The sequence below is a fragment of the Fukomys damarensis genome, unplaced genomic scaffold, assembly GCF_012274545.1.
Source record: "Fukomys damarensis isolate Sample0158 unplaced genomic scaffold, DMR_v1.0_HiC HiC_scaffold_24, whole genome shotgun sequence".
NCBI lineage: Eukaryota > Metazoa > Chordata > Mammalia > Rodentia > Bathyergidae > Fukomys > Fukomys damarensis.
The window spans coordinates 68422835-68449030 of record NW_022900936.1 but is presented as its reverse complement, the minus strand read 5'-3'; the positions used below and the strand labels follow the sequence as shown (position 1 = coordinate 68449030).

General features: G+C 45.9%; 1 protein-coding gene across 1 annotated transcript in view; it reads left to right on the top strand.

Annotated features, from left to right (window-relative positions):
- Muc13 (mucin 13, cell surface associated) overlaps window positions 1-26196 on the top strand; it is a 61811-nt gene that overhangs the window by 33276 nt on the left and 2339 nt on the right. Inside the window, exons 3-11 of the mRNA XM_010618280.2 lie at window positions 5305-5673; window positions 9247-9369; window positions 10584-10690; window positions 14121-14176; window positions 17267-17412; window positions 21199-21321; window positions 21626-21749; window positions 22338-22375; window positions 24160-24244. Of these exons, the coding sequence (XP_010616582.1) occupies window positions 5305-5673; window positions 9247-9369; window positions 10584-10690; window positions 14121-14176; window positions 17267-17412; window positions 21199-21321; window positions 21626-21749; window positions 22338-22375; window positions 24160-24244 (1171 nt within the window). The remainder of the gene's footprint in view (window positions 1-5304; window positions 5674-9246; window positions 9370-10583; window positions 10691-14120; window positions 14177-17266; window positions 17413-21198; window positions 21322-21625; window positions 21750-22337; window positions 22376-24159; window positions 24245-26196) is intronic.

Sequence of the window (26196 nt, the reverse complement as noted above, 5' to 3'; positions counted from 1 at the left end):
ACACACACACACACACACACACACGTGTGTGTGTGTGTGTGTGTGTATTACAAACATACTAACACAAAATAGAAAGTCATTGTGTGTCTGAGAGGTGAAGGCTACCAAGTTGAGGTCTGAGCCACTTGCAGAAAGGAGTAACATATTTGACAAGCCAAAGGGGCAAGAGGAAACTCTTTAGTATGATAGAAATGTGTCTTAGTTTTAATGGTGATTTTACTTATATTCATTGATCAAAATTCAGTGTTGATTGAGTTATACAATTTAAGTGGATAATTTATTGGTGTAAATTATATCTTAATAATTTTAGTTTACAAAGAAAAGAAAAAAAGAATAAAAACAGGTCTTTGATTAAATCCTGGTACCAGGAGCCATTTAAGCTGAGGGCAACTGTAACAACATGAGGGACCTTAATTGTAAAAATGTTTCAGTGGGCCTCTCCACTATGCAAGAACACATCCCAAGCCTGTTTTTGCCTGAGATTTTTAGGGACAATAGAGAACTAACCTTCTGGGCAATGATGTAATACTGTTTATTTTTACTAAAACCAAAGTTAAAATTCAGGATGAAATTCGCAACGTGTTGTCTTTAGTTCCTCTGAGTGGGGCTGGATCTTGAGGAGAGAGGAAAGGATTAAGAGGACTCTAGCCCAAGGGATAAAGCTGGCTCCTGAATATAGGGAGCCCTGGGGGCTGAGGTACAAGGGAGTGAGTGAGGAGACAGGGTCGGCTGGTGTCCAGCCCTGAGCAGCTAGGGGTGGTGCTCAGATCTGGCTTGGGTCTTTCTTTTCACTGACTGTGTTTCTCCTCTTCAGCCTATCTCCCACAAGCCTTCAGTAAAACTCTGTTTAATGCACTGACCAGGTAGAGTAAAAGTGGAGGCCACAGAAACTTGGAGTTGTAAAGTTGATAGACGTGACCATCAGGAGAGGTCCAGGTGATGGCCAACAGTAAAAATGACAAAAATCAAGCAACAGAGTAGGGAAACTAAACTACTTCTCAACTTCAGCTGGAGGAAACTGGATGCTTTGCATTCAAACAGGGGTGAGCAGAGAATAGACTATATTATCAGGTTTGTGAAAGAACAGTAACCCTCCAAAAAAGGTACTCGTTTAGGGATGTTTAGGATATAAGACATTCACCAAATTCACCCGCCACCCACCTTGCAAGGATTTTGAAACTGATTTTAGAATATCCTAAGTCGTTTTAGACTTTGAGCCAGAAAAAGAATCCGTGAGTCCAGGTGCATCCCTTGTATCCCGAAGCTGGGAAGAGCCCTGTGATATCTGACCAGATCCTAACTACTAATTGCCTTTGGCTGGTTTGACATCACAGTTAATGGCCGGACTTTGTCCCTGAAAGGGAGTTAAAACTCAAGGGAGGGTGGGGAGGGGAATCATTTCCTCCTTGGATTACCAAGCAAGAGCAGTGGAAATGAATGCGTTGGTGCCTCTTCCTCTTCTTCCTCTTCTTTTTGTAAACTTGGGTAAGAAACATTTTTCACTTTGCTTCTTCTAATCCTGTTTATTGTCTCTGAAGTGAAACAGCAGGCTTATAGCTACCAATCCTTATAGCTACCAGCGGTTCTTGCATGTGGACCATTTTGCAGATGTTTCCTGTCCACTTCTGTCTAACAGGGAAGATATAGCAGTGCAGAAGGGGTCTATGAACTAAGATTTTGGGGTTCAGCAAACAAGAGAGGTATCTAGGGCCAGGCAAGAATGATCCAGTAGGCTGAAGGACCCTGAACCTATTGTAGCACTCTGGATCTGTCCTCTGATATCCTTGGAGCTCCGGCCAATGTCCTTGAATTTGAGGACACCCGACTGCAGGGAGTAATTACAGTGTTGGTTAGACTTCAGACGCATGTGGTCCTCTTCTGAGTCGGAAAGAGCTGTCAGGAAGTGAGGCCATCAGCATGTCCAAGGGGGAGGGCTAATGGGCTGTGATATAGAGGCCACTTATAGTAAAGAATGGTGTATTCAACAAGGCAGAAAGATGAAGAGAAATCAAACCGTTTGAGAGGACTAGAAGGGGTAGCAGACATCAGGACTTGATTAAGAGCCAGTTTTAAGTTACTCATAGAGAGGAGGTTGGGGAAACTGTCAGATCTTCCTGCCAATGCTGGGAGATGGTCACAGACGAGCCTTCAGGTCCCAGTAAGAATTGACGAAGTTTCTGTGACATTCAGGAGCTGCTATTGAGAAGGTTCGGCTTCCGTAACACGTTAAGAGGAAAGGCGGGGGTGGCTGTTCAGAGACGCTAGAGATCAGGGAATCGGGGGTCAGTGAGTCGGGTACCTTGGGGCGGTCCCTACACTGGAGTCACTGACCGGTGACACAAACATGGCTCGCAGGGCACTGCCTGGCCCATTGTAGGGGCTCAACAGGGCTCCAGTCTGGCTCTTGTATCCAGTTTTTAAACTTTAGTTTTTACTCTTCTTTGTTTAAAAAAGTTATATAAGTAGTGCAGAACCTTCAGGCAATAGTGATGAATCTGAAATAAAATGAGAACCTCTGACCTACCCTACCCACCTTCCCAATCCTAGTACCCAACCCCAGATGGATCACTGACGACAGTTTGCTCGCTGTGCAGTTGTGTTTTTAAAGGAAAAAAGGTTTCTTTCCTATGGAATATTAAAGATTTGGCAGGTGTGTGGAAGGAATTACTGTTCCAAATGTGAGTTCCCTCTCAGAATCTTAGCAGCCAAGGGCAAAAAGTGGATCTTGTACACCCTAACACACACACACACACACACACACACCACTGCTTGCTTGAGTGGCACCTTTTACCAAAATCACTCTTTCATAAGTACTTACTGGAAAAACAAGTGTGCAAATAGATATTTGCAGTCCCTTTAACAGGTAAAACTTACCAGGTGGTTTTGTTTTCTCTGAGCGATTAATGCTGCTTTGTTCTATAGCATCTAATGGTACCTTTGAGAACCAAGACCTGAATCTTCATATCTGAAGATCTGAAAGAACGGATATTTACTAAGATATTCAACTAGCTTTGAATAGAGCAGCTACAGGCGTTCCCTGTACAGGATGGTGATGCTGGCATATTCTCCAGAAAGGAACGGGGCTGAGCATGTTTTCTCCTATTTAAGCCTATAGTTTGTGACCTTACATGGTGCAACAGTTGCGTTGGTTAAAAGCTCTAGAATTTATGGAAATCAAAAGATTAAAAAGCCATGTGGTGCCTGCCTGTGATCCCAGCCATGGAAGCAAGGTCAAGAGTTCGAACCCATCCTGGATAATTTAGTGACTTCGTGCGACCCTGTCTCAAAAAATTTAAAAAAGGCTGCAGATGCTGCTCAAGGTGAAGGCCTTGGGTTCAATTACTAGTACCACCAAAAAGAAAAGATTAAAGCTATCTTTATCTGCTGACGCCTTAATATATTTCTGTTAAATATAGATCAAAGCAAATAGATTATTTTTTCTTGGGTATTTTTACTAGGTAATGTAAGCCCAGGATATCAGATATAAACTTCCCTCTGTGAATTCTGTACAACCTCAGAAACACACAGCCCTATGCTTCAGTGTTTTGTTTTCTTTTTTAGTAACATACTTACTGTAGCTGTTCACAGCAAGGAATAGATATCATCTTGGCGTGTGCACCTTTTCTTAAAACTGAGTGTCCCCTGAATCAATCTTCCAAGCAAACAGCAATTTGAAGCTAAATTAAATAAACCACCAAATCCAAACCTCCTTCTCATAATCTCAACAAGCTGAAGAAAACAAACAGCTGCACGAGTCATGCATATCTCCAGAAACGTGTTGTCACTTGGTGTCAGCAGAGCACATGTTTCCAAAGTACGAAATTCAAGATCTGGAAGGGTCAGGGCCATCTTCCCACGCAGGCCCTTTGCTTGGGTCCAGAGTTCTCATGGCTGGGTCAGCCCACGGCTCCCCCTGCTGGTCCAGTGACAGAGGGCATCACAGAGATGACTTCTGTTCATCTGAACACACCTCACCGCCCCCCTACCCTCACCCCCCAACCCCGCTTCTCTTCATTTGCTCTCTGGGCCCTCTCGGCTCTCTCGTTACACAAATGGCCTTCGTACCACTCCCCAGCCACCCAGCTGAGGCAGAAAACAGTGCGACCCAATCTCGGCTTTGGCTCTGGGCAGGTCTCTGGCTCTGGGCAGGTCTCCTGTGCGGATGCGAGTGTCTGCTTCCCAGGTCCTGGTGGGCAGAGGGCAAGCGCTTATACCCGAGAACAGCCAGCCGGCTTCAACTTTTCCTGCCCGGAAAAGAACACTTGCCTGTCTCTGTACCATTTCGAATGACTGTTTAGAGCCGTTCAGAGAGGAGAGGCAGGCTCCATCCCTAAGGGACTCACAGACCTGGGGGAGAATTAGGTAGCATCCTCAGAAGTTCTCTGTACCCTAAGGTTTAAGAATTGCTTCCTCTTTACAACTTTTTCTTTTAATAATTTGTACAATCTATCAGAGGTCTTAGAGAAAATTAAGGACTCTCGGAAATGACTTGCTGGCTCAGGAAGAGTTTATTCTTCTGTGTGCCTAGAGGTTTCTATGTCTATGGAAATGCAAGTTTGTTGACCGCTGTAGTCCTTGAGATTAAGATCATTTATTTACATTATTCTTCGTAAATCCATCTACCGAGAATTACGAATATACCAGAAAAAATTGAAAGAAATTTAGTAAGTACTTAATGAAATATTTTATGTAGTCATTCTTTAAATTACTCCTTCTAACTTTTCCCTCCAGCTATCAAAAGAAAAAAAAAAATCCCTTAATGGAAAATTCGGCCATGGCCTTGGAGTAGAAAGACAAAAGGAATCCACTTCCTGTAGTGAGAGCGCCACCTTGTGGCACTTTCAGTTGTCTTCCCCGGGAACTGCCACAAGTACAAAACCCAGATTGGCAGTTTCAAGGTCAGTTTCAATAGCATTTTCTAGTTTTGTCTGTTTAATTTTAATTTTATGCTTTGTATTTCTCTCCTTTTTTTCTTTATGGTACTGAGGATCGAACCCAGGGCCTTTGTACTAAGCTGTATCCAAGCTTAGTCAAAATTTAAAAAAAAATTTTTTTGAGACAGGGTGAGCCAAATTCTCCTGCCTCAGCCTTCCAGAGTGCTGGGATTATGGGCATGTGCCACCGTGCCCAGCTTTGTAGTTAGTTCAATTATGTAGCATTGTGTATGTATGTGTGTGTGTGTAGAATAAGGTAAACATATTCATATTAATTATAACTGCCACTATTTATCCAGTGTACTCTTATGAGAAAAGGTATTTTTGTTCCTACGATCAAAACAGTGTAACACTTGCCTTTTATTTACAGCCACGGCAAGTACCGTAATGAGCACTACCACTGATACCTACGCATCTGGCTCTCCCTTGGTTTCAATTACTGCCACTCCTGATCCCCCCACAGCTTCAACTACCTTCCCTACATCTGCTACCACCATAGTGACTGTGTCTTCCCAAACAGTGACTTCCTCCCCAAACCATGCATCCAGTCCCCCTACAGTTACTACACTCATAAGCAGCGTACAAGACACAACTGCTTCTCCAGGACAAAGTACCCTTCAAATGTCCTCTGCCGTGCAAGGTGGTTCCTCAGGGATCTCTACTTCGGGACTTCCCCAAAAACCGACTTCCAGCATCATCCTTTCTTCAACCACCAGCAACACAAGCGCTGGACTCACAGGTAAGAGGGATTCCTCGAGACACCGCCCCAGTGAAGGTGGTATGTGATAGGTGAATGCACTCTGGTGGGGAAAGGAAATGGGTACCAAGAGACCCTCTGTTTCTTTGGATATGAACTGTGGGCTTAACATTGGAATCACAAAGACTAGCAATGATGGCAGAAACCTGACAAGATTACCTTGGTGCCATTCTGTTCTCTGACTTAAGTTCCAGCTCCTCTGAGAAGACCAGCTCCTAAAATAAGCTATGCCTCCTTGGCCACCTAGTCCAGCTCCCTGGCGTACCTAAGGAAGAAATCAATCCTACCTTAAAGTTAAGATAGTGGCTGGTCCCAATTTGGAAATTAAGCCAAGCCAGGGAATTTGAGCTGAAGGGATAAGAAGCCAAGCCAAACACCGGCAGGGTTCAGACAGTCTGAGGATGACCAAGGCCATTGTCCAAAGGACAGGTGTTCTGAGAGTATTAGGAGATGATCATTGACCTTAAGCTGAAGTTATTGAAAAGGAAGCCACCTCCCTCATTTCTTATGGTGCAGCCTAGAACAGGAGTCTGCAGACTTTATCAATAAAGGCCACTAGTAAATATATTAGTCAGTGTAGGCCATATAGGCTCTGCTGCAACTGCTCCATTCTACCATTTTAACCCCATGGCAGCCGTAGTTAACACATAAATGAATGCATGTGGAAGTTTTCCCAGAAACTTATTTACAAAAATAGAAAGTGGGCCCAGATGTAGCTCAGCAGCACCGCACCTGTCTGGCAAGTGCAAGGTCCTGAGTTGGATCTCCGGCGCCAGAAAAGACAAAACAGAAACAGGAAGTAAGTCAGATATGGTTCATGAGCTACAATTTACCTACCCCTGGCCTGGAAGAATCCTAAAACTCCCAAGCAAAACTGTCTAGATAAACCATGATATTCTCAGAGGGGGATACTGAGGCTCAGTGAGGGCAGAGACTCCCCTAAGGTCAAAGAGCAAGTTGGTGTCTCTCTACACTGCTGATGGCTTTCTCTGTGTTCTGTGCTAGACCTCAGAACTCTACGGTTAAGGAAAGAGAGCCAGAGCCTGTATTAAGACCGTGTTCCCCGATCTTTACAGTGAGAGGGGCCGTTTTGAAGGCTAAGTCGGAGGGGTCACCACTACACGATCTGCTCTCCTGGGAGGGAGCTTCCGAGCCACGTCTTCCCCGGCGTGAGGGAGTTGTTTTCCTGTGTCCTTGCCCTGCCACTAAGCACGGCCCATGAGGTAGCTCACGTTTCTCTTGGCTTCATTTGTACAAGATGTGGCTGAAGTAAACTGCCACACAAATCCCTTCCAGCTGTGACATCCCGTGGCTTCGTAATTAACGGTTTACAGAGCCAGCTAATAAGTCTGTCCTTCATTGCTAAAGGGAAACATACCTAGAGTTGATTATTTGTCTTGTCTCCAGCGAGGAGCTGGCTTCAATTTTTTCCCTAGGATTTTCCAAACCACGTTGCCTTTTTTTAAATGACTTTAAAATAGAAGCTGTTTTACTTAGAATCAGACCTTGTTAGGGGAGGTGGCCCTGACCGCTGTTTATGACTCCTTTTGTCCCAGATAGTCTAATTTTTCTCTCTCCCTTAAAAAAATGTAAATAGACTTTACTTTTAGAGTAGTTTGAGATTCACAGAAAGATTGAGGAAGGTACTGAACTTTCCAATACACCCTTTGCTCCACAAAGGCACTGCCAACATCACCCACCAGAGGGCGCATCTCCGGGGCGCCACAGGGGCGCTCCTTAGCACATAAAGACTGGTTGATGTGTTTGTGATCGGCATTTTATGGGTTTGGATGACCAAATAATGGCATGTGTCTATTATGACAGTATCATATCGAGTAATTTCCCTGTCCTAAAATTCCTCTCGACTCTGCCTGTTCATCTTTCTTAAGCCCTGGCAAACAGATTTTTTTTTTAACTGTCTCTATAGTTTTGCCTTTCCTAGAATGTCAAATAATTGGAATCACAACATATGTAGACTTTTCAGATTGGTTTCTTTCACTTAGCAAAATGCATTTACTTCCTGTCTGTTGTCACTTGAGGATAGCTTAATTTTTCAGTGCTGAGTAGTACTCCATTGTTTGGATGTACTGTAGTCTATCTCTTCTCTTGATGAAAGACATTTTGATTGCTGCCAAGTTTTGGGAATCATGAACAAAAATCTGTTATCGAATCTGTCTGCAGTGTTTAGTGTGGACATAAGCATGAATCACTGCAACACATGTTCAAAGTATATTTAATTTTGTAAGAAACTACCAAATTGTTTTCCAAAGTGGCTGCGTTCCTCTTGCTCTGAGTCTTCACCAGCATTATTGTGTTTAATTTTTAATTAAATTTGATTGGTTGGTTGACTGTGGTGATGGGAATCCAAGGCCTCATGCATAGCAGGCAAGCATTCTATCACTGAGCTACACTGCTTTGTTTAAAAAAAAAGTAAAAAAAAAATAGGCCCATGATTTAAAAATTAGGCAGCTCAAACAGAGCAAAAGTACATGAGATAAAAATTAAATCTCCAAACCTAGGAATGTAGCTCAGTCCCCAATACTGCAAAAGAAAAAAAAATTTAATTTCCTCTCATCCTAAACCCACAGGTTCTCACTTTCCTTCCCTAAAAGCATCTTCTGTAGCCACTTTCTTATGTCTCCCTCAGAGATAATCTGTGCAAATACAAGCATGCATATGTCTTCATTTATGATATTTATTTATACATCTTCTCCCCTCATCACAAGAGAGAATATTATACATCTAATACCTTAGGTGACTTTTTAAAAATCAGCAATTTCTACCTACAGCTTTGTAAGAACCTCAAGACAGCGCTAAAGTTTGTCAAACTGTTACCCTATTCTGAAATTGAAGCTCAGAGCCTTATTGTCTGACAGAGAAGAAAATGGCCAACCAAGGTCACCACATAGCCACTGGTGCGGCTTCCCTGCTCTGTTCTCTGGAGAGAGGGAAGATGCTTGCCCTTCTTGGGTCAGGAGTCTTGGCCAGTGGTGTGGGAGCTACTGCCTAGGGCCACTGATCAGAAAGTCAGTGGTAGGACCACCCCTCACTGCCTCTGCCAGCCACGTCCTCTCCTTGGCTGTCCCTTTCCCTTCCTCGTGGGTGTGGTCACCAGGAAGGCCAGCCAGAATGTGTCTTCCGGTCTCTTTTGCGGGTGCCAGGGCTATTCCTTTATAGCAGTGTTTCTGCACACCTTCCTGAGAAATGCAAGGCTTTGTCCAAAATGCTCTCCCAGTGTTAGGCATCAAGGTTCTGGGGGGCTCTGGAGATCTCAAGATTCCTGACTCCTTGGACTAGGAGACTGCTGTGTTCTTCCCTTTCTGTCTCAAGTAGGCTTTTGTTCACCAGCCTCTAAGGTTTGGCTTCAAGATGCCAGCCACAGACTCCCCAGAGACATAAGGAAGTGTGGCTTTGCTGCTAGCTTTTCTAATGGTGTGCTATGAGTGACAGTCACGGAAAGCGGCCAGAAGGGAGGCAAATGAGGAGGAAATACGTCTTCAGGCACAGTTTGCCTTCCTTTCCGTGGCTTTCTGACCTCTTTCTACTCCGTCCAAGGTCCCAGCAGTCACTGCCAGGAGAAGCCCTGTGGGGAGGACGTATCCTGTGTGAATCTGTATGAAGAACGCATCTGCCTGTGCCTGGAGGGATATTACTACAGCTCCATGAAATGTTTCAAAGGTGAGCGACAAGGACTGAGCCATGGCAGAGCCCCGAATCACATACCTAGAGTGGAACAGGAAACTCAAACTGAGATGCAACAAAATATTCTACAGAGTATGAGAGGTAGAGGAAAATTTGGAGGCAACAAAGGCCACCAAGTAGGGAAATGGTTCCTGTCTCTGTCCCTTGAAAACCAGTGGGGGACACTATGATCAAGTCAAGCTTGCAAGCAGGTTTGAAGGTCTGGGTGGGCTTGTCCCTTCTGCCTGCCTCCAAGGAAGGCACTATGGGGACAAAAGGAGAGCCGTAGGTGTTAGAGCCCCTGAAAAACACCAAAGGCCACAAGACTTCAAGATACTGGTCTCCAAAGTGGACAGCATGGGGCCACTGAGGCAGGCGACATGGTCCGGCAGCCTTGTCTTCTGGCGTCGGCCTACTTCTGGGGCACAGAATCTGTCTTCTCCGTGATGGAGAAGAAGAGGCCCTCAGGTCTGGAAAAAGATTTTGAGAGCCCAGCGATGCAACCGTGGCTTAATGCTGCTGGGTCAGAGCACCTGGCGCTACGCAGGTCCAAGGCCTGTCTGGCTGAGTTACAGTTTTTCTGTTTCATAAACCAGGACGCGCCCTCTTGCCAAAGCAGATGGGCTGTTCAGGAAGCAAGGTACACAAGTACAACCCGCAGGGCCTGGGGGCGTGCCAAAAGCCAAACAAAATTCATATTTTTAACACTCATCGGCTCATTTCTGGGATCTACTCTAAGTAAATGACCCTAGAAAAGGTTCACACATGAATGTGTTCACTGCAGCCTTCTTCCTCCCTTTTGAATGATGAAAAGTACCAAGTCCAAAAACAAGAAAAATGACTACACTGACACAGAGAACATAGACTTTGTAGAATATTGTGAAGTCTGTAAAAACAGTAGCTCTGAAGACTAAGACATGGCCTGGGAAACTGCTTATTAAGTAATAGTTGGGAAAAAGAGTGAGGCAAATTATAAACTTGGGACTTCAGTGGTGTTAGCTGGGGGTGAGGGCTGAGAGGGACATGCCAAAGCGAAAATGGTTGTGCTGGGTTGGGTCAGATTATGAATATCTTGGTTAAATCTCTCCAGACTTCCTGTAGTGTCATCATATAATTTTCTGATCTTTAAAAAAAAAAGTTATGTCTTAAAACGGGATGGAAATGACCCTCTTTATACTACATCGGATAGAAAGACTTTGCTTGACTTTCAGGAAAGACATTCCCTGGACAGATTACCATAATGGTAACTGACACATCTGACTTGCAGAATGAAGGTTCTCCCGCCTACCAGACCTTATGGTCTAAAATTAATACATTCGTAAGTATTGCTTCCCTTCCTTTCTGCAGAAACATTCTCTGTTCTCCTGCTGAGCTACAGGGCATGGGGCTGGTCTTTGGTGTTCACATGATGAGATGCCCGGTAGACAGCTGCTACCGTTGCTCACCTGTCACCTAGAGCCCTGTCTTGGACTCCCCAGTCTCACAATGAGAGGCCGGCGCCTGACAGGGCGGAGGAAGCTTCTTCCAGCCTTGAAGAGCCCTTCTGATAGTAATTATCAATCTACAGCACTCGGGAGGCTGAGGCAGGAGGATCGCTGTGAGTTCGAGACCAGCCTGGGCTACATAGTGAGTTCCAGGTCAGTCTCAACTACGTAGTGAGAACCTGTCAAAAAAAAAAAATTAAAATTAAAAAAAAAGGAAAGAAATTGCCGGGGATTTAGCACAGCGGTTCAGTGGCCTGCCTTGCAAGTGCAAGGACCCAAGTTCTATCCTCGGTACCAAAATAAATAAATAAATAAATAAAAAGAGATTATCAACCTAGCCTGAAATGGACAGAAAATAGGGTGACGTTTTAAAATAAGGTATCTCAGAGTGGACTGGGCAGAGCATTTGCCTAGCATGTGAAAGGCCTTGGCATCGATCTCCAGCCCATGGATTAATTACTTAATTGATTATTTTAATGATTTTGAACCAACTGTGTGGCTCGGTGGTCAAGTGCCTGCTTAGCCTGCACAAGACCCAGTTTGACTCCCGGCACTGCATACATTAAAAAACAAATAAATAACATGGAAGAGCAAACATTTTCAAGATTTTTTTTCCTTTTTTACATTCAAATTTGTATAAATTTTCATACTAGTCTGTTAAAAAATAATTTAGAAGGGAAACTAAATCTGATTTTACATAGTTACTTTTTTCCCCCATTGTCAAAAGTAGTGGAATGAATTAAGTTTTCCTTTCACGTAGATTGTTGGAAGCGAGGGTGTCGGTGTACAAGCAGTGAGTATCGCTGGGAGTGCAGGTGTCAGGCCTGGGGAAAAATAACCAGCCTCAGTATGTCTTAGGACTGTGAGTGGAAAAACACCTTTAGAGACTAAATCCTTGTTCTATGACAACACCTTTCAACTCAGAATTACATCCCTACAAAAGAGCTTTGATGTTAGAACTGGTAGAGTGTAAACAATTATAACAGAAATGATTGTACAGCCTTCACAGCGAGTGAGCCAGTCTTCCTGACTGCACAGCTGCCCCCGGCAATGCCAGGATGAGGGCCATGGCCCTCGGTCACAGGGTTTACTCTGGCCCCTTTGCCAGGCCCCCTCTGCTCAACAGGCCAGTGGCACAACTTGTCTTCTTGTCTGGGACCTGCATCCTGATTTGGATTCGCCAGCTCGCATGATACTCAGAGCACTGGAGACCACAACAGGAGCAATATTCCTCTTTGCAGGGAACCTCTAAATGTTCCCGCATGGCCTTCCCGAGCACTGGGGCTACTGAGGTCCCCAGATTTGGCCCTGGGTCTGAGAGTCACAAAGCCCCCTCCCCTTACAAGACCTATGCCGTGCCTGGGGCTGTTTATAATTCCAAAGAGATCATTAATCCAGAAGGATGGTATACACCCCTGCAGCCCTGGCGTGGACTTAGGAGGGCAGAGCAACACAGCTCCCTCTAGGTCTTCCTGAGAGATCCCATGGGGCAGTCCCAGGTCAGGCCAAGGGGAGTCTCCCAAGGTCATTTTCTTCCCAGCTGGATCGGCTGGACAGGCTGTAGAGCAGTCTGGCATTTCTCTCTTGGATGCTATGCATTCTGTGTGTGATGTTTCCCATTCTCAAAATAGCCCTGTGGGGGAAACAGTGCCATGGTGCCTATTTTAGAGATGAGGTCATTGAGAATCAGAAAGATGAGCGAGGAGGTTGGTGCTGGAACCCAGACCTGCCTGACCTCACAGCCCCGCTCACCTGCTGGCTCTGCTGGACGGGCTCGTGTGCATAGCTCCTGACTGCCCATCCTGTCATACAGTCTTTCAGATTATGAGCTGTATACATAGCATCCTCAAAGGCGACCTGAGTGGGGAGGGGACAGGGAATACCTTCTTCACGTCAGATGCGAATTCTCAAGCTCATCTGGAGACTAGGAGAACTCCAGCAGCAATGGTTACAGGGGGGCTGCAGGGGACTCGCCAGGTCAGCTAGCACCCTTGGGCCCCACTGGGCTACAGAAACACCAGTACTTTCTAGTGTCTAAAAGAGCATAAAGAAATCTGGATGTGTCCTACGTGTAAGGTAAAGCTGGCTACTAGAACATCCAGCTGACGTGAATTTGGCTAGAATTAAAGAGACATTTCTTTTTAATTTAAACTTAACATCTTTTTAATGCCACAGCTTGCCAGTCTTTTAAGATGTGAGACCCCCGTGGAAGAAAAATAAAAGTGGTAGATTATGAAAAGGTTGCACAGACCCAGTTACAAACTGTTGTCATCTAACCAGTGTGCGTCGTGTGTTTCCTGGGCACTGTGGCTGGGACAGGGATAGGAGGGGCAGGGACCAGGCTGTGTATAAGAAAGAGAAAAATCTGCTCTCGGCATCAAAGATATAAATGCTAATTGGAACCCCAAGCTACCTGTACCTCACCCAGCTAGCTTTACCTGCAGCTGCTCCCCTCTAAGACTTAGAACCGTCTCTGTTTCTGGAACACAACCCCTGCCTGAACGTCCACCTGTGCTGGAGCCCTGCTGCCCCCAAAGCCAGGTGCTGTGTTCTCCAACTTATTCTGCACACACTGTGCCCCTGGTGGGGTGGGAATTGCTGTTACCCACATTCTCCCACAAGAAGAGTTAGGTTCATTTGAACACAAGTGACCAAACTGACCGTAGGTGTCCTTCCCAGCCGAGCCTGCTCCCGTGAGCCTCGCTGGTGTCCTGGCACCGCCTGCCGACCTGTCTGTCTCCTCTAGAAGCCCTCTGTGATCCTCTGCAACAGAAAGAGCATCTCCGAGCTTCCAGGGAAGCTCATTCCTCTCCAAGGCATTCCTGGCTGTGATCCCCAACTCCCCCAACTCTGTCACAAGGCTGGGGCCGCCCTGTTGATGATCAGTAAGGTTCCCTACCACAACGCCTTGGGCAAGGGAGGCAACTAGTAAATACATATCCCCCCCAAACCCCGGAATGGGTGAAGCACCTGTAAGGGTAGGACTAACAAATCATATGCGAAATTCAGACAAACTGAATTAGCTGGCCCCCTTAGTTTTAAAAGTAAAATAATTGATGTGGCCGAGGTTTTTCCATCTTTCCCCTGAATAAAGCTGACTTCTGTGAGACTTTACAGCAAAGATTGCCACAGGCAGGCATGTAATTTGCACTGATGTGCCATGTATAGTTATATAAATGAGTCACAGAAATTTGTGTTAAGACCTAGATCGCGTAATGCTTTCCATTTTTTTCAATTTGTTATGAAATCTGTTCTCTCCCACAGTTTACGAATGCGTTCACAAACACAGATTACAAACAGACTGTAGTTCACACAGTAAGGTAAGTTTGCTGCGGGTCAGTGGAGCACTTCGGAGGCTGGCTGGGGACGCGAAGCTCACTGGTCATCAGATTCCTCATGGGGGCAAAGGAGGAGGGGCTGGGACACCTGAATCACACAGCTGGCGACCAGGGGCTGGCCCATCCTGAGCTCTCTCCGCTGGTGCTACTTAGGGATGTAAAGAGACAGCAGATCCCTAGTAGTTAGCAATTCCACGACAGCCCTCTCTGGAGCGTGTCAATACACAAGCGCATGGTCGGAGGGAAAACGGTGCTGGAAGATGATCCCGAGCTGAGCGGAGATGGCAATGCGATGAAATATTTATGTTTTATTGTTATATTTTTTTCCTAAAAGCTATGTGAAACCATTTGGGGAATAAGATAAAATAGAGAGAGGCAATTGGCCCTCGGCATGCGTGGGTTTCACATTTAAGGACTCAACCAACTGCAGATTGAAAGGATTTTTTAAAAATTGCATCTGTACAAAGCACAGTATAACAGTTACTTCCAGGGCATTTCCACTGCATTAGGTATGAAAGTAATGCAGCGGTGATTTGAAAGGCCCAGCAGGATGTGTATAGATTGTGTTCAAATGGTCTGTGGTTTTATAGAAGCCACTTGAGGGCTGGGGAATCTGGCTCAGTGGTTCCGCTGCCTGCCTTGCAACTGCAAGGGCCGGAGTTCGATCCCCAATACCCAAAAAAAGGCACAACAGGAGATATTTGAGCATCCTTGGATTTGGGTGTCTGTGGGGGAGCCCAGAACCAGTCTCAGGTGGATACTAAGAATGTGTGTGTGTGTGTGTGTGTGTGTGTGTGTGTGTGCATGTGTGCATGTGCATGCACGCGCTAAAATCTTCAGAGCAGACTTCCCAAAGGTGGTGACTTTCAAGCTTGCTCTGCATGGGCACGAGTCTGGTTGGCAGCCAGAAAGGGCCGTGCTTGCCCAGCGAGGGGCTGGCAGCACATGGAGAGGCTGCGTCCAAACACAGGGATCTGGAGGTAGAGGTGCAGCAGATGGCAGCTGAGGCTATGAATTGTTCTAGGCTTTAGCGGACAACAGCTGGTTCAGGATCAGAACAGAAGCTGTGAGGTGTGTCCGAGTCAGCCAAATCCGCGCTTTAGTGTCAGCTTCAGCATTTCCTTGCTGCACACTGGCCCAAGGGTGTTAACTGCCCTGAACCTTCGCTACCCTGTCTGTGTGGACAGGACATCCTGGCCGAGTTCCCCATGGCCTTGTGAATGAGATAAGGCTGGAAGATTCCCTGCATGTGTCCCCTGGTGTACAGCTGATTCCAGCACTGCTCTGTGTCCTTTCGGAGTAGAGGACCCTCCGGTGTGATCAAGAACTGGTCTCCCTAGGTCATCTGCGGAGCAGTTCCCCTTCTGGTGACCCTTTGTTCTAAAGAGGTATTAAAAGTCTGGAGGCTGCCTTTTACCTGTTGGCTCAGAACTCCCCACCCCGCTGGGGAGCTGCCACAGGGCAAGTGGGTCCCGCCTAGGAGGGCGTTTTTAAAGTTGCAGCTCCTGCTTTCTACCTAAGGTACAAATGCTGGAACTGGAGGGATCCTTGGAATTTCTCTCTCCCAAACTTCTCTTAAGACAGAGGAAAAAAACTCAACCTCAAAGAAATTATTACTGCCCTTTGGCCACAAAAGACGATCTACAGCAAGCTTGGATCTAGCCCTCATCTCTTAAATCCATTTCTAGGGCTCTGCTCATTTTCCCTCAAACAGGCCATGGCACCATCGCTTCCCTGAACTCTTTTGAGATTGGATGCCTTCCTCTTGCCCTAGAGTGTAATCAGGTAGATTCATTGATGAATATATTATGGGTGGTATTTTCAAGCCCCAGTGGAGAATTATGCCCTAGATTTCTGATTGTTTTTTCAAGCAACATAGAAAAACTTACATATCCCTTCTCACTGCCACGGACAGTCCATCACCACCCCTCCAATCTGACATGGATCAATTCCGGTAGAAATGTAAAAATTAAACTTCTGAGGTCTACTTAATTTTTCGGATGCTTTTTAAAAATGTTATGCCTCAAAGTGGAATTTGGTTCATGTTTTGGATTTTTCCTCTTGGTTGTTCTGGGGACCAGTATGGCTATAAACATTTCCCAAGGAGGTTGGATATGTTTTTAGGCTTCTCCATTTTAAAAGTCAACATGGAGCATAGGAACATTTAGAAAGCAAGAAAGGTATATTAAGGCCTAAAAGCCCAGAGCCAGAGCTGGGCACGGTGATGCATACCTCAGAAGGCTGGGGCAGGAGAACTGCCATGAGTTTGAGGCCATGCTGAGCTACATAGTGAGTTCAAGGCCAGCCCAAACTACAGAGAGAGGTCCTCACTAAAAAAAAAGCCAGAGCCACAAGTCAAATAGGGAAGAAGTTTATAATCTGTCCTTTTCTTCACCTTCTCAGTGCTTGCATCCTTGATTCTCTTCGGCTGCCCAGAACGTGGTACTGCCCTTAGGACTTCCGACTGTGCTGCTGATTAGAGGGAGGGGATGTGAAGCATATCTGGCTTCACATGTCCAGGTTCCCCTCTGTCTGGTCCTCTTTGTATCATGTTCCTGTGGGCCAGGGTGTGCAGCCCTAATCACTCCCACTATGACACCCACTGCTGACTCCCTGTCCCATCTGGGAGTAGCCCAGGCTCTGTCTTGTTGGTTTCTGCTCTTCCCAGGCACGGGGAACAGTACACACCCCTCTGTCTCTCTAAGAGTAGAAGTCTGACTCAATGGCTAAGAGACCCATCCTCGCTGTCCAACAGACTGCGACAATGTCCTATTTCACATGTCACTCGCTCTAGCCTTGGTCAGCTCCAGATTCCTAGGCCCTAAAAAAGACTGTCCATGATTTTCCTCTGTATCTGCTAACGGGACATTGTTTTTGCTGTCCATTTCCCCTGAACACACGTCAAATACAGATCTCTGACATCGTCTTCTGCTCTCGGCCTCCACATTTTGGTCCCAACTGCGGAGACATATCAGTGGGTCAGGATGAGGGCTGGGCATCTCGGAGGTTTGAAGACCTCTTCCTTGGCCCTTCGGTTCAGTTCTACAAGTGACAATTTCACTTTGTTTTTAGCACATCTCCACAGCAAGCAAGATCTGCATCAGTGTCTGTAAGAATCGTAAACCTTTTTGAGAAAAATACAACTGAAAATGAGACAACTATAGAGGATAAAATTAACGAAGCAAATAAATCCTCAGTGAACATTTTATCGTATTCAAGTAAGTTTTGGATAATTTTACTCCAAGTTTGCCTAAAAATCTATCCACCTATTTGTAAAGCTTTCTTTTATATATAAACTACACAGTTGAATCAACGGATATCTCCAGATTTCCTTTGAAGTAATCCCTTCTCCCTCCCTCCTCTCCCCTCTCACTTGCCTTCTGCTCCTTTCCAGTCACCTTCCAAGTCATCAGAGTGACTGGTTTGTTCCACCCTCGGAAGGCACAAGTGACCAGGCAAGTCACCTCTGAACAGGAGAGAATGGAAAAAAGAATCGGAGAGCTTTATATTAAGTTACAGCTTTCCGTCTGTTCTCAAAAGTCCCACCTGTCCTGGTCTCCCTTTTAATCTGACACGCAATGCCTCCAGTGCAGCTATGACACTATAACAGTGCAGCTGAGTTTGCTGTGCTATGAACCGCCACACAACTTAGAGGCGTAAACACCGCCACTTAGTTCTTGCAATTCCACGATTTTGTGGGTCAGAACTTGAGATGGGCTCAGTGTCTTGGCCAGGCTTGGCTGATCTCTGCTGGGCTCACTTAAGCATCTGCAGCTGGTTGCTAGCTCAGGAGGCGGCTGGCTGGTCTCAGATGTCTCCGCTGAAGGCCTGAATCTGCTCCGGCAGGCTGGTCTAAAGGGCTTCGTGAGCAGCAAGGGAGTAAAGTTCAACGCACAAGTGTTCTCTCGCTCTGCTGGTGTCACACTTACAGTCATCCTAGTGGTCAAAGCAGGTCACAAGGCCAAGCCCAGGGTACCCATAGAAGGGCCCGAGTGGAGGATGTGAATCTAGAAAGTGCTCACAGATTGATACTGTTGCCGCAGCCAACCCACCACAGTGGGCGGCACAGTGGCTCCTCTGAAGGGCCAGCCCCAGGGGAAGGACTGTGCAGCAGGTGTTCAGGCCTCTCATTGCCCAGTGCAAAGGTCTCTGCTGAGCCACAGTGCATGCAACCTCTCAGCAACGTGTGACGTGGGTCCATGCCCCTTGTCCAAGTCCCTGTCTCCCGGCCTTCCACCACCGCTCTTCTTCCCCCTTGCCCGCCTCCCTCATCCTTTCTTTGGCTCCCTTCTGAGATTCAGTCCCTTACCTCTTAAAATGCTGCTGACCTAGTTCACAAAACTACTTTCTCTTTTTGAAAACAAACAAATCCTGTTCATCTATGCTTTTCCAGTACCTTTTCTCATTCTTCAATATTTTACAAAGAATTGTATCAATGTCTTGGAACCTCAAACGTAAACATACTATTAAAAAAAAACAACAACCCTCCAAACTCTCAGAAAGTCTGAGAACTCTTCCGAGCTGAACCTCCTCGGAAGCCTCCGATTCCCTTTCAGCAACTTATACTTGACCTGTTTCCATCTAAGCATAGTTTCCTGGCACAAGAGACTGGAGAAAAATAGTTGTGGAGCCGTTGTGATTTTCTTACGCCAGTCATCAAAATCACCCCAGCCCCTCCTCCCTTTTCATGAGCCTCGTGTAGTCCCACCTCTCACGCATGCACGCACTCACACACAGAACCTTCATCTTGCTCATGTTTCATTTTAACCTTTTTCACTTCTCTTTGCCGGAGTTTCTCATTGTTTCGGTTACTTTAGATTTTGTTGTGGCAAGGCTGAGCTTCTTGGAGGCTAGACTTTCTCTGGCACATCTGTAATACAGCATTCGATCTTTGGTGATGAGACCTTCCCGTATTTTGTTTATTCTAATCATCTGAGGGCTTCCTATGCAAATGCACCAATTTTTAAGCGACCTGATGTTTTACACTCATTTTTGCAGCTGGATAGTTAGAATTATGTTTTCACACTTTCTCACCTTCCTGAATGGCTTTCATCTTCATGCCAGGGGGATAATACTATTTCCTTTCTGAATGTTTCAGTGTTTATTTTCTCAAAGTCTGTAGCATGTATCCGTCTATGCACTATTCCTCCCCCCACCCCACCCCCGCCTGTCACTTGGTCCCTGTCTCCCAAGGGACTCATCACCCCCATCTGCCTTCTGGTTGAGGTCAGAATTTGGTCCAGAGTAACATCTCATGCAGTCCAAATCCTTGGGCCTTAGGATACATTTCACTTTGGGCTAGATGAGACTTATAGCAAATGTAATGAATGTCCCCACAAGCATAGGCTCTGAGTGGTTACTCAGGGTGGTCCCCAGCTAAAAACAGTCCATGCTGGGCCGGGGATTTAACTCTGGTTCCACCATGTGCCTTACAAGCACAAGGTCCTGAGTTCCATCCCCAGTACCAAAAAAAAAAACCCAAAAAACAAAAACAAAACCAAAAAACCCCCGAGAGAAAGAGAGAGAGAGAGAGAGAGAGAGAGAGAGAGAGAGAGAGAAGAAAAACAGTCTGTGCCTTCTTTAAGACAATGTTCAAGCTGCAGGAAATTATCTTGTTGGTGCTCTCCTAAGAAATCGCCTTAGCTACAAGTCCTGGTGTATTCAAGCCCATTTGCCCCAGCCCTAAGGATTACTTTTTAGACAACTCCCTACAGCATCTCCCTCCACTGTGACACTGGGCATGTGTTCTTAGATGCCCTAACAAAACGCCAAATGGTGTCCTCTATAGACACCATGAGAGCATAAACCTTAGAAAAATGGAATTGAGAACCTCATACCTTGCAGAGTAAAATATCTTCTCTGCTCTCCAGTTCCAGTGGCTGAGATAGACTTCTGTGCTCACCAGGCATTGACTCTTCCTCTAGACTCTTAACTGGAGCATTTTCCAAGTAGCTGGTGAAAAAGGAAGGTTGGTGATGGTTTGGGATGGTTAGCAGAGACCATCATACCACTCTCCTACCTGCTTCTCTCCTTCCCCCAGTCCACACTCAAATTCCTCTTTTTACCTCTAAGGCTTCCTAGTCCATTTATAGACTAATATTCTTAAAAGATTGCTTTCTCGTGCTGTGCTCCTGCTCAAAATCTACCAAAGGATTGTTTGGCTTATAAAGTAAAGTTCATTGTCCTTAGCCTGACATTCAAAATCTACCACACTTTTCAATGAACAAAAGCATGAGGATTTGTTGAAGATGCTGTAATGGGCACTGTCATTTACGTGAACTTGCCCAGTTCCCATAACAATCATGTGAAATAAGAATCATTAACCCAGTTTTCTAGATGGAGGGAAGTTGGACTCACTCACATTAAAACTGTGGAATAGAGAGCCGAGGGCCAACAAAGAGCAAAGCCAGGAACTCTCAGGTTTCTTTCACCTCACCATACTACCTGTCCCCTACCCAAGCACAACTCCACTGTTCCTCAACAAGAATTCTGTGCTTCTTTTTATGACTCTAATTAAGCATCTTTGCCTCTCCTCTGTTTCAGTCTTCCCCATCTCTGAAGACTTACCTAACTCTCACCTTTTCCTCAATAGTATCTTGGCTACTTGAGATACTGAATTCTCATTATCTTTAAAGTCTGGGCCACAAACCCTAGAACTGGACTGTGAGTTGCTTGGTGTAACTGCAAAGATGAAGCCCAAAAGTTAAATGATTTCTGTGCCTCTCATGAAACCTAGCACAGAGACAGGTGCAAAACTGATGGTCAACTTGAGCCTTATTGCATTGCACTCGGTGGATTGAGTTTGAACTGAAGAACATAAGGAAGTGGTCTTTGAAGAAAGGACTGGGGAGCTGGCTTCTAGAATCTCCCATGTCCTCATTTATTAAATCTTGAAATGTATTTCAAGGCCAAGTATAACAAGGATGGAGTGGAGTGCTTTCACAAATTGCCTTATCTATATTGTCTTGCTGAATGTATTTTTAAACAATTTGTGTCTCTCACAGAACAAGAACAGTGTGAGTATTATGGTTGTGAAGATACTCACCAAGATAACTGCAGCAGTAGCGTAAACTGCCAGTGTAAAAATGGGCTGCAGAGACCTTTCCCGCAGTCTCCCTTCTGTCTCAGTAAGCATCGCACCTGCTTCAGAGCGTTCTTCACACCCCTCTCCTTCCTTTTGCATGTGCAAATTACGAACATCACTGCCTATGAACTGCATGATGTCTGTTTGGGCTTTCGACATAGAGACTGGAATGGGGGTCTTGGCTACGAGCTTGGAAACTAAGGGTAGTTTCATGGGGCAGGTCATGCTTGGTGCCGACGAGCACTTCATTTTACTTACAAAAAATACTGTGAAAAAATTACATTTTGCCCCTTTGGGTTTGAAGAGATTGTTTCTGAAAGTTACCTAGGAGTTGCTGTGTTTTGAAGCTTTACAGTGTTCTGAAGACTGCAAAGCAGAAGACAAAAAGCAATGCTTAAAGAACAGCACTGGGGAACTGACGTGTGCGTGCCTGCCGGGCTACCAGAGGACTCACACAGACCACTGCCAAGAGTAAGACAAGTCAGCCCATTCTCATCTTGCTGTGACTGGAGCAAGGCAGAAAGGGTGGAGCTCAACACACGTATGTGGGGTTGCAGTCAGGAAGCTGGCAGAGGCAGTAGGTAGCAGCAGCATGGTCTTCTCTGTTAGCCTTTGATCATTCTCTGCATGCCAGGAATGGAGCACACCACATAGTACCTATCACACAACCACTGGCGGGAACGTGTTGGTCATCCACTTTCAGGGGAGGCAGCAAGCAGGTGGCAGAGTGAGGTGGTGCCAACCCTGGAGAGGGTCCGGTGACACCATCGCTCTTGGGTTCAGCCCCATCTGAATGGCTGAGTCTTCCTGGAGCTCAAAGGGCAGAAGGTTCCACCAGTAGCAACTGAGACCAAGTGGGACCGGACACTCCTGGGCCCTCCAGAGCCCTGTGGGATGCGCTCTCTTGGGATTACAGGAGTATAAGGAGACGAGAGAAAAAGGAGCGAGGGAGGGCAGAATAGATGGGAAGGAAGGGAGACATGGGGACGGGGATGGGAAGTCCAGCCTGTTCCCCACGGGGGCTTCTAATGTGGTTTCTGGTTGCTTACTGTATTTCAGGTGTCCGTTTGGCTACAGCGGAATGGACTGTGAAGACCGTGAGTATAAAAGCCTTGCCATTATCAATGAATTATTAAGCAATAACCATGAATCCCATTCAAAATCCTGTCCCGCCCACCAGTCTCTGGCTCCTCTATGGAGGAGAAAATCAGTTTGTGCCGTGGGTCAGGCCTCCCAAGCACCCCTAGGTTACAGGAAGCATGGTCTCTACCGTGATGCCCAGGCCCAGGGCAGGCTGGTGCCTGGAGAATGGCACCCCGAATCGTGACACTGAAGCCCAACATTTGCTCAAATATGAATTTTCTGCTACTCGTAAGGATAAGAGACCAGTGTGTTTTAGAATATACTGGTTGTGGGAGTGCAAACCTAGGAACAAGTCATTTAAATACGCAGATCTTCTTGTCCCAGGGGTCTTTACTGGCTTGGGACATATTGCAAATTAAGTTCCTTCATCCTCTCCCATGCCTCATTCACACCAGACAGGGACAATACTGGCTTTAAATTTTAAACTATTTAAAAATGTCCATGCAAAATAAAGCTCGGTGATTGAAGATGCAGGAAATATGGCCTTGAACTTCCTGCCAGACAGAGGCCGAGCTGACAGATGCTCTCAGCCTTGCTGCCTTTTGGGACACAGGCAGGCTTGCTAAGTCATTTCTCCCTCTGGGAAGTTTCCACATCTATCGAAGGGGAGCTTGGGCCTGGGGGCGTAGCTTAGCAGCAGCACACTTGCCTGGTAAGTGCAAGACTCCCAGTTCAGTCTCCAGTACTCCCAAACAATTTTAGAAGAGAGATGAAGGTTTGCACCAGAAGACCTGACGTTTCACCTCCTTCCCAGACTTCACATTCTGTGGCCCCATGAGCCCAGGTTGGAAGGAGCATTTGTGTCAGTGACGTGGAAGAAAGACACAGATCTGGAGCAGCACTAGCTACCATTTCAGTAGAAATGTAGTATAAGCCACAGATTCCATAGCACGCTTTTCAAAATTTTACAAACAAACAACAAAGGTTGGATATAGTGGTACCCACCTGTAGCCCCAGCACTCGGGGGGCTGAGTCAGGAGGATCATAAGTTCAAGGCCAGCCTGGGCTACATACAAGACTCTGTCTAAAAATAAAACAAACAAAAAAGAAATCAAGCAAAATTTCAAGGTAAAAAGAAATATATATCCAGTATTTATAGATAGATAGATATATAGAGAGATCCAATATATCCAAAATATTATTTTGACATGTAATTGATATAAGAATATTAATGAATTTCTTCCCATTTTTTTCGCGCTCAGTGTTTGGAATCTGGTGCCTGTGTTACACTCACAGGCTGTCTCGTAGCCGCGTTTGCAGCATTGGGAATGCCAGTGAGAGGTGGGGGAAGAATACGCTTGTGAACCAGCCTCAAGATTCTTCCCTCGGGATAAAACCAAAGCTACCTGGCTTCTCTGTTAGGGACAAGCCCAACTCCAACTGAGTCTGTTAGTTCGGAGAGGCACAGAGGGCTGAGGCAGCAGAGGTAAAGAGAGAGGTGTCCACCTCAGTTGGACCTACTTCCCACCGTACCCAGGAAGAGCCCTCTGCCATCTGCCTCCTTTGTTTTATGGTCTTGTACCTGGCCAGACTTCCTCTTCTGAGTTCTGAAGATACAGTTAGGAGAAGGGGACACTGCAAAGTCCATGAGCGGCCTATCCAACCTGGCTCTGGAGAGGTCAGAACCACACCGAGCCACCTCTCAACCGGGAGTCACTGGGAACGCACAGACCTGTGCAGTGGACAGCTGGGACCCGCTTGTGAACGGCCATTCTTACTCTTTTCTTTTCCTTTTCAGAATTTCAGCTCATCCTCACAATTGTGGGCACCATTTTGGGCGTCCTCGTTCTCAGCTTGGTGATTGCATTGGTGGTTTCAATGAGGTATGGGGATGGAAATGTCCTTTTCTTGTGGACGTACCAGTTTCCAGACACATTAGTACAGCCTTTCCTGGGCAGGAAGAGGGAGATACGGGGAGGCCCTCCCTCATTACCATTCTTTTCTTTTTCCCCTACCTTGACTGACTTCTGATTGTATAAAAATAGGTGATTATCAAAGAAAATCTTGAAAAGAGAAAAGTGGAAAGAGGCAGCATAAAAATTTACCCATTCAACCTACCACCCTAAAGCAACTAACATTTTTTATATATCCTTCCATATCTTTTCCATATTTTAAATATTATAGCTGTATATCCTTTGTGTTTTTTAAGATGTATTTTTGCTTAACACTACAGTAGGAAGTAATGATCATTTTCCTATGACATTAAGGGTTTGTTGTCCACAACATTAATAACATTAATTCCATTAATGTTGTCAAATATAACTTCTACCACGTCACTTTCCTGCCCAGGATCCCACTACAAATGGTCTAAAATTAAACTCTTCTGAACCCTTGGGTGGTATCAGTGTGGCTGTTTCTCAGCTTAGGACTTTAGGTTTTCTTCTCTTCAGGGAGAGCGAGCAGGGTCCATTCTTTTTCTCAACAAGTACTTAGCCCTGCCGGATTTCCTCCTATTTACAGGACACTATTATCTCCTCTCCGTCCCACATGTGCCTTGGGACCCACTTTGCTAAAAACAAGCTTCATACTTTTTTCTAACATTTAGTTCATACCTTGTATTTTGGCAAAATGGGCATTATCCCATTAGAATTAGAGAGGATAAAGAGACTTTCAGTCCCTAAAATATTTTGCTTCTTCTCCCCATGTTTTACTACCTTCTGATGTTAGCTCTTCCCAAAGACTTGGCTGGAAGGGAGCAGCATCAGGAACGGGCTGTGGGAGCATCACAAGGTGACTTGGGTGACGCCCATGCATCTCAGTTGCTCTTCCCACTGCCGAGCCAGATGTGCTCCTAGCCCAGCTACACAGTCGGGATTCTCGGAACACAGCGAGAGTTTCCATTTTCTTGCCCATTTCGTAGGGAGGGAAGGTCTGTGCTCAGCCGCTTTGGACAAGAGTGTATCAAAGGCAGGAACTCTGTGGGTTGGGCTGGCCCCAGAGTCTCCATCACGCTGGGAGTGCATCGATCCAGTGGCTCCACTCCAGGTCACTGCAAGAACTGGACCTCTGGACCAGGGAGGGAGGGTCAGAGTGACTTGGGGCCAGATGCCGCCCTCGCTGCAGCCCACGCCTGGCTTTCCACACCTTGCCCTGAGAACCTTCGGGGGCCCCACCTCCAGGAAACCCTAGTTCTCCTTGTGAGACCTTGGAATCTTGAACTCATTTTACTCACCGAGATGCTTCCGTGGATGTTGGCTCTGCTCCAGTGAGAAACTGTGTCACACAAATCATTGTTTCTCTTTGACTTCGATGAGTATCTCTATGAACAAATGGATGGCCCACCGAAGAATATGAGCATTATTAGCCACACTTGAAAGATGCTGTTGGAATTAGATGTTGAAGTTGGGTCCGCTAATATTTACATCCAAGAGCTTATAAGGAGACTGTCCTTAAACTTCTGGGGTCTACACTAGCTGAGTAACGAGGTGTTATGGGTAACGGGGCTCAGGCCCAAAACTTAAGTGTCCTGATTGGTTCAAAGCGTTAACCAGGAAGTCGGGGCAGTAGATGTGTCCATACGCATACATTATATATACGGTAAATGTTTACATGTTAAACTTTATTACGGTAAAAGACGCATTGCCATAATTCCCTTCAGAGTACCCCCGCCTGCAAACATATTCACCCTGTTGTTCTTGCCACTTTCTGGAGAAGTTCTGGAAGGTCCTCCTTCATGAGTATCATCAAAACTATGCTGCTGGGGGTTTAGCTCAGTGGTGCCGCCGCCTGCTCACAAGCGCAAGTACCAAAAACCAAAAAAAAAAAAAAAAAAAAA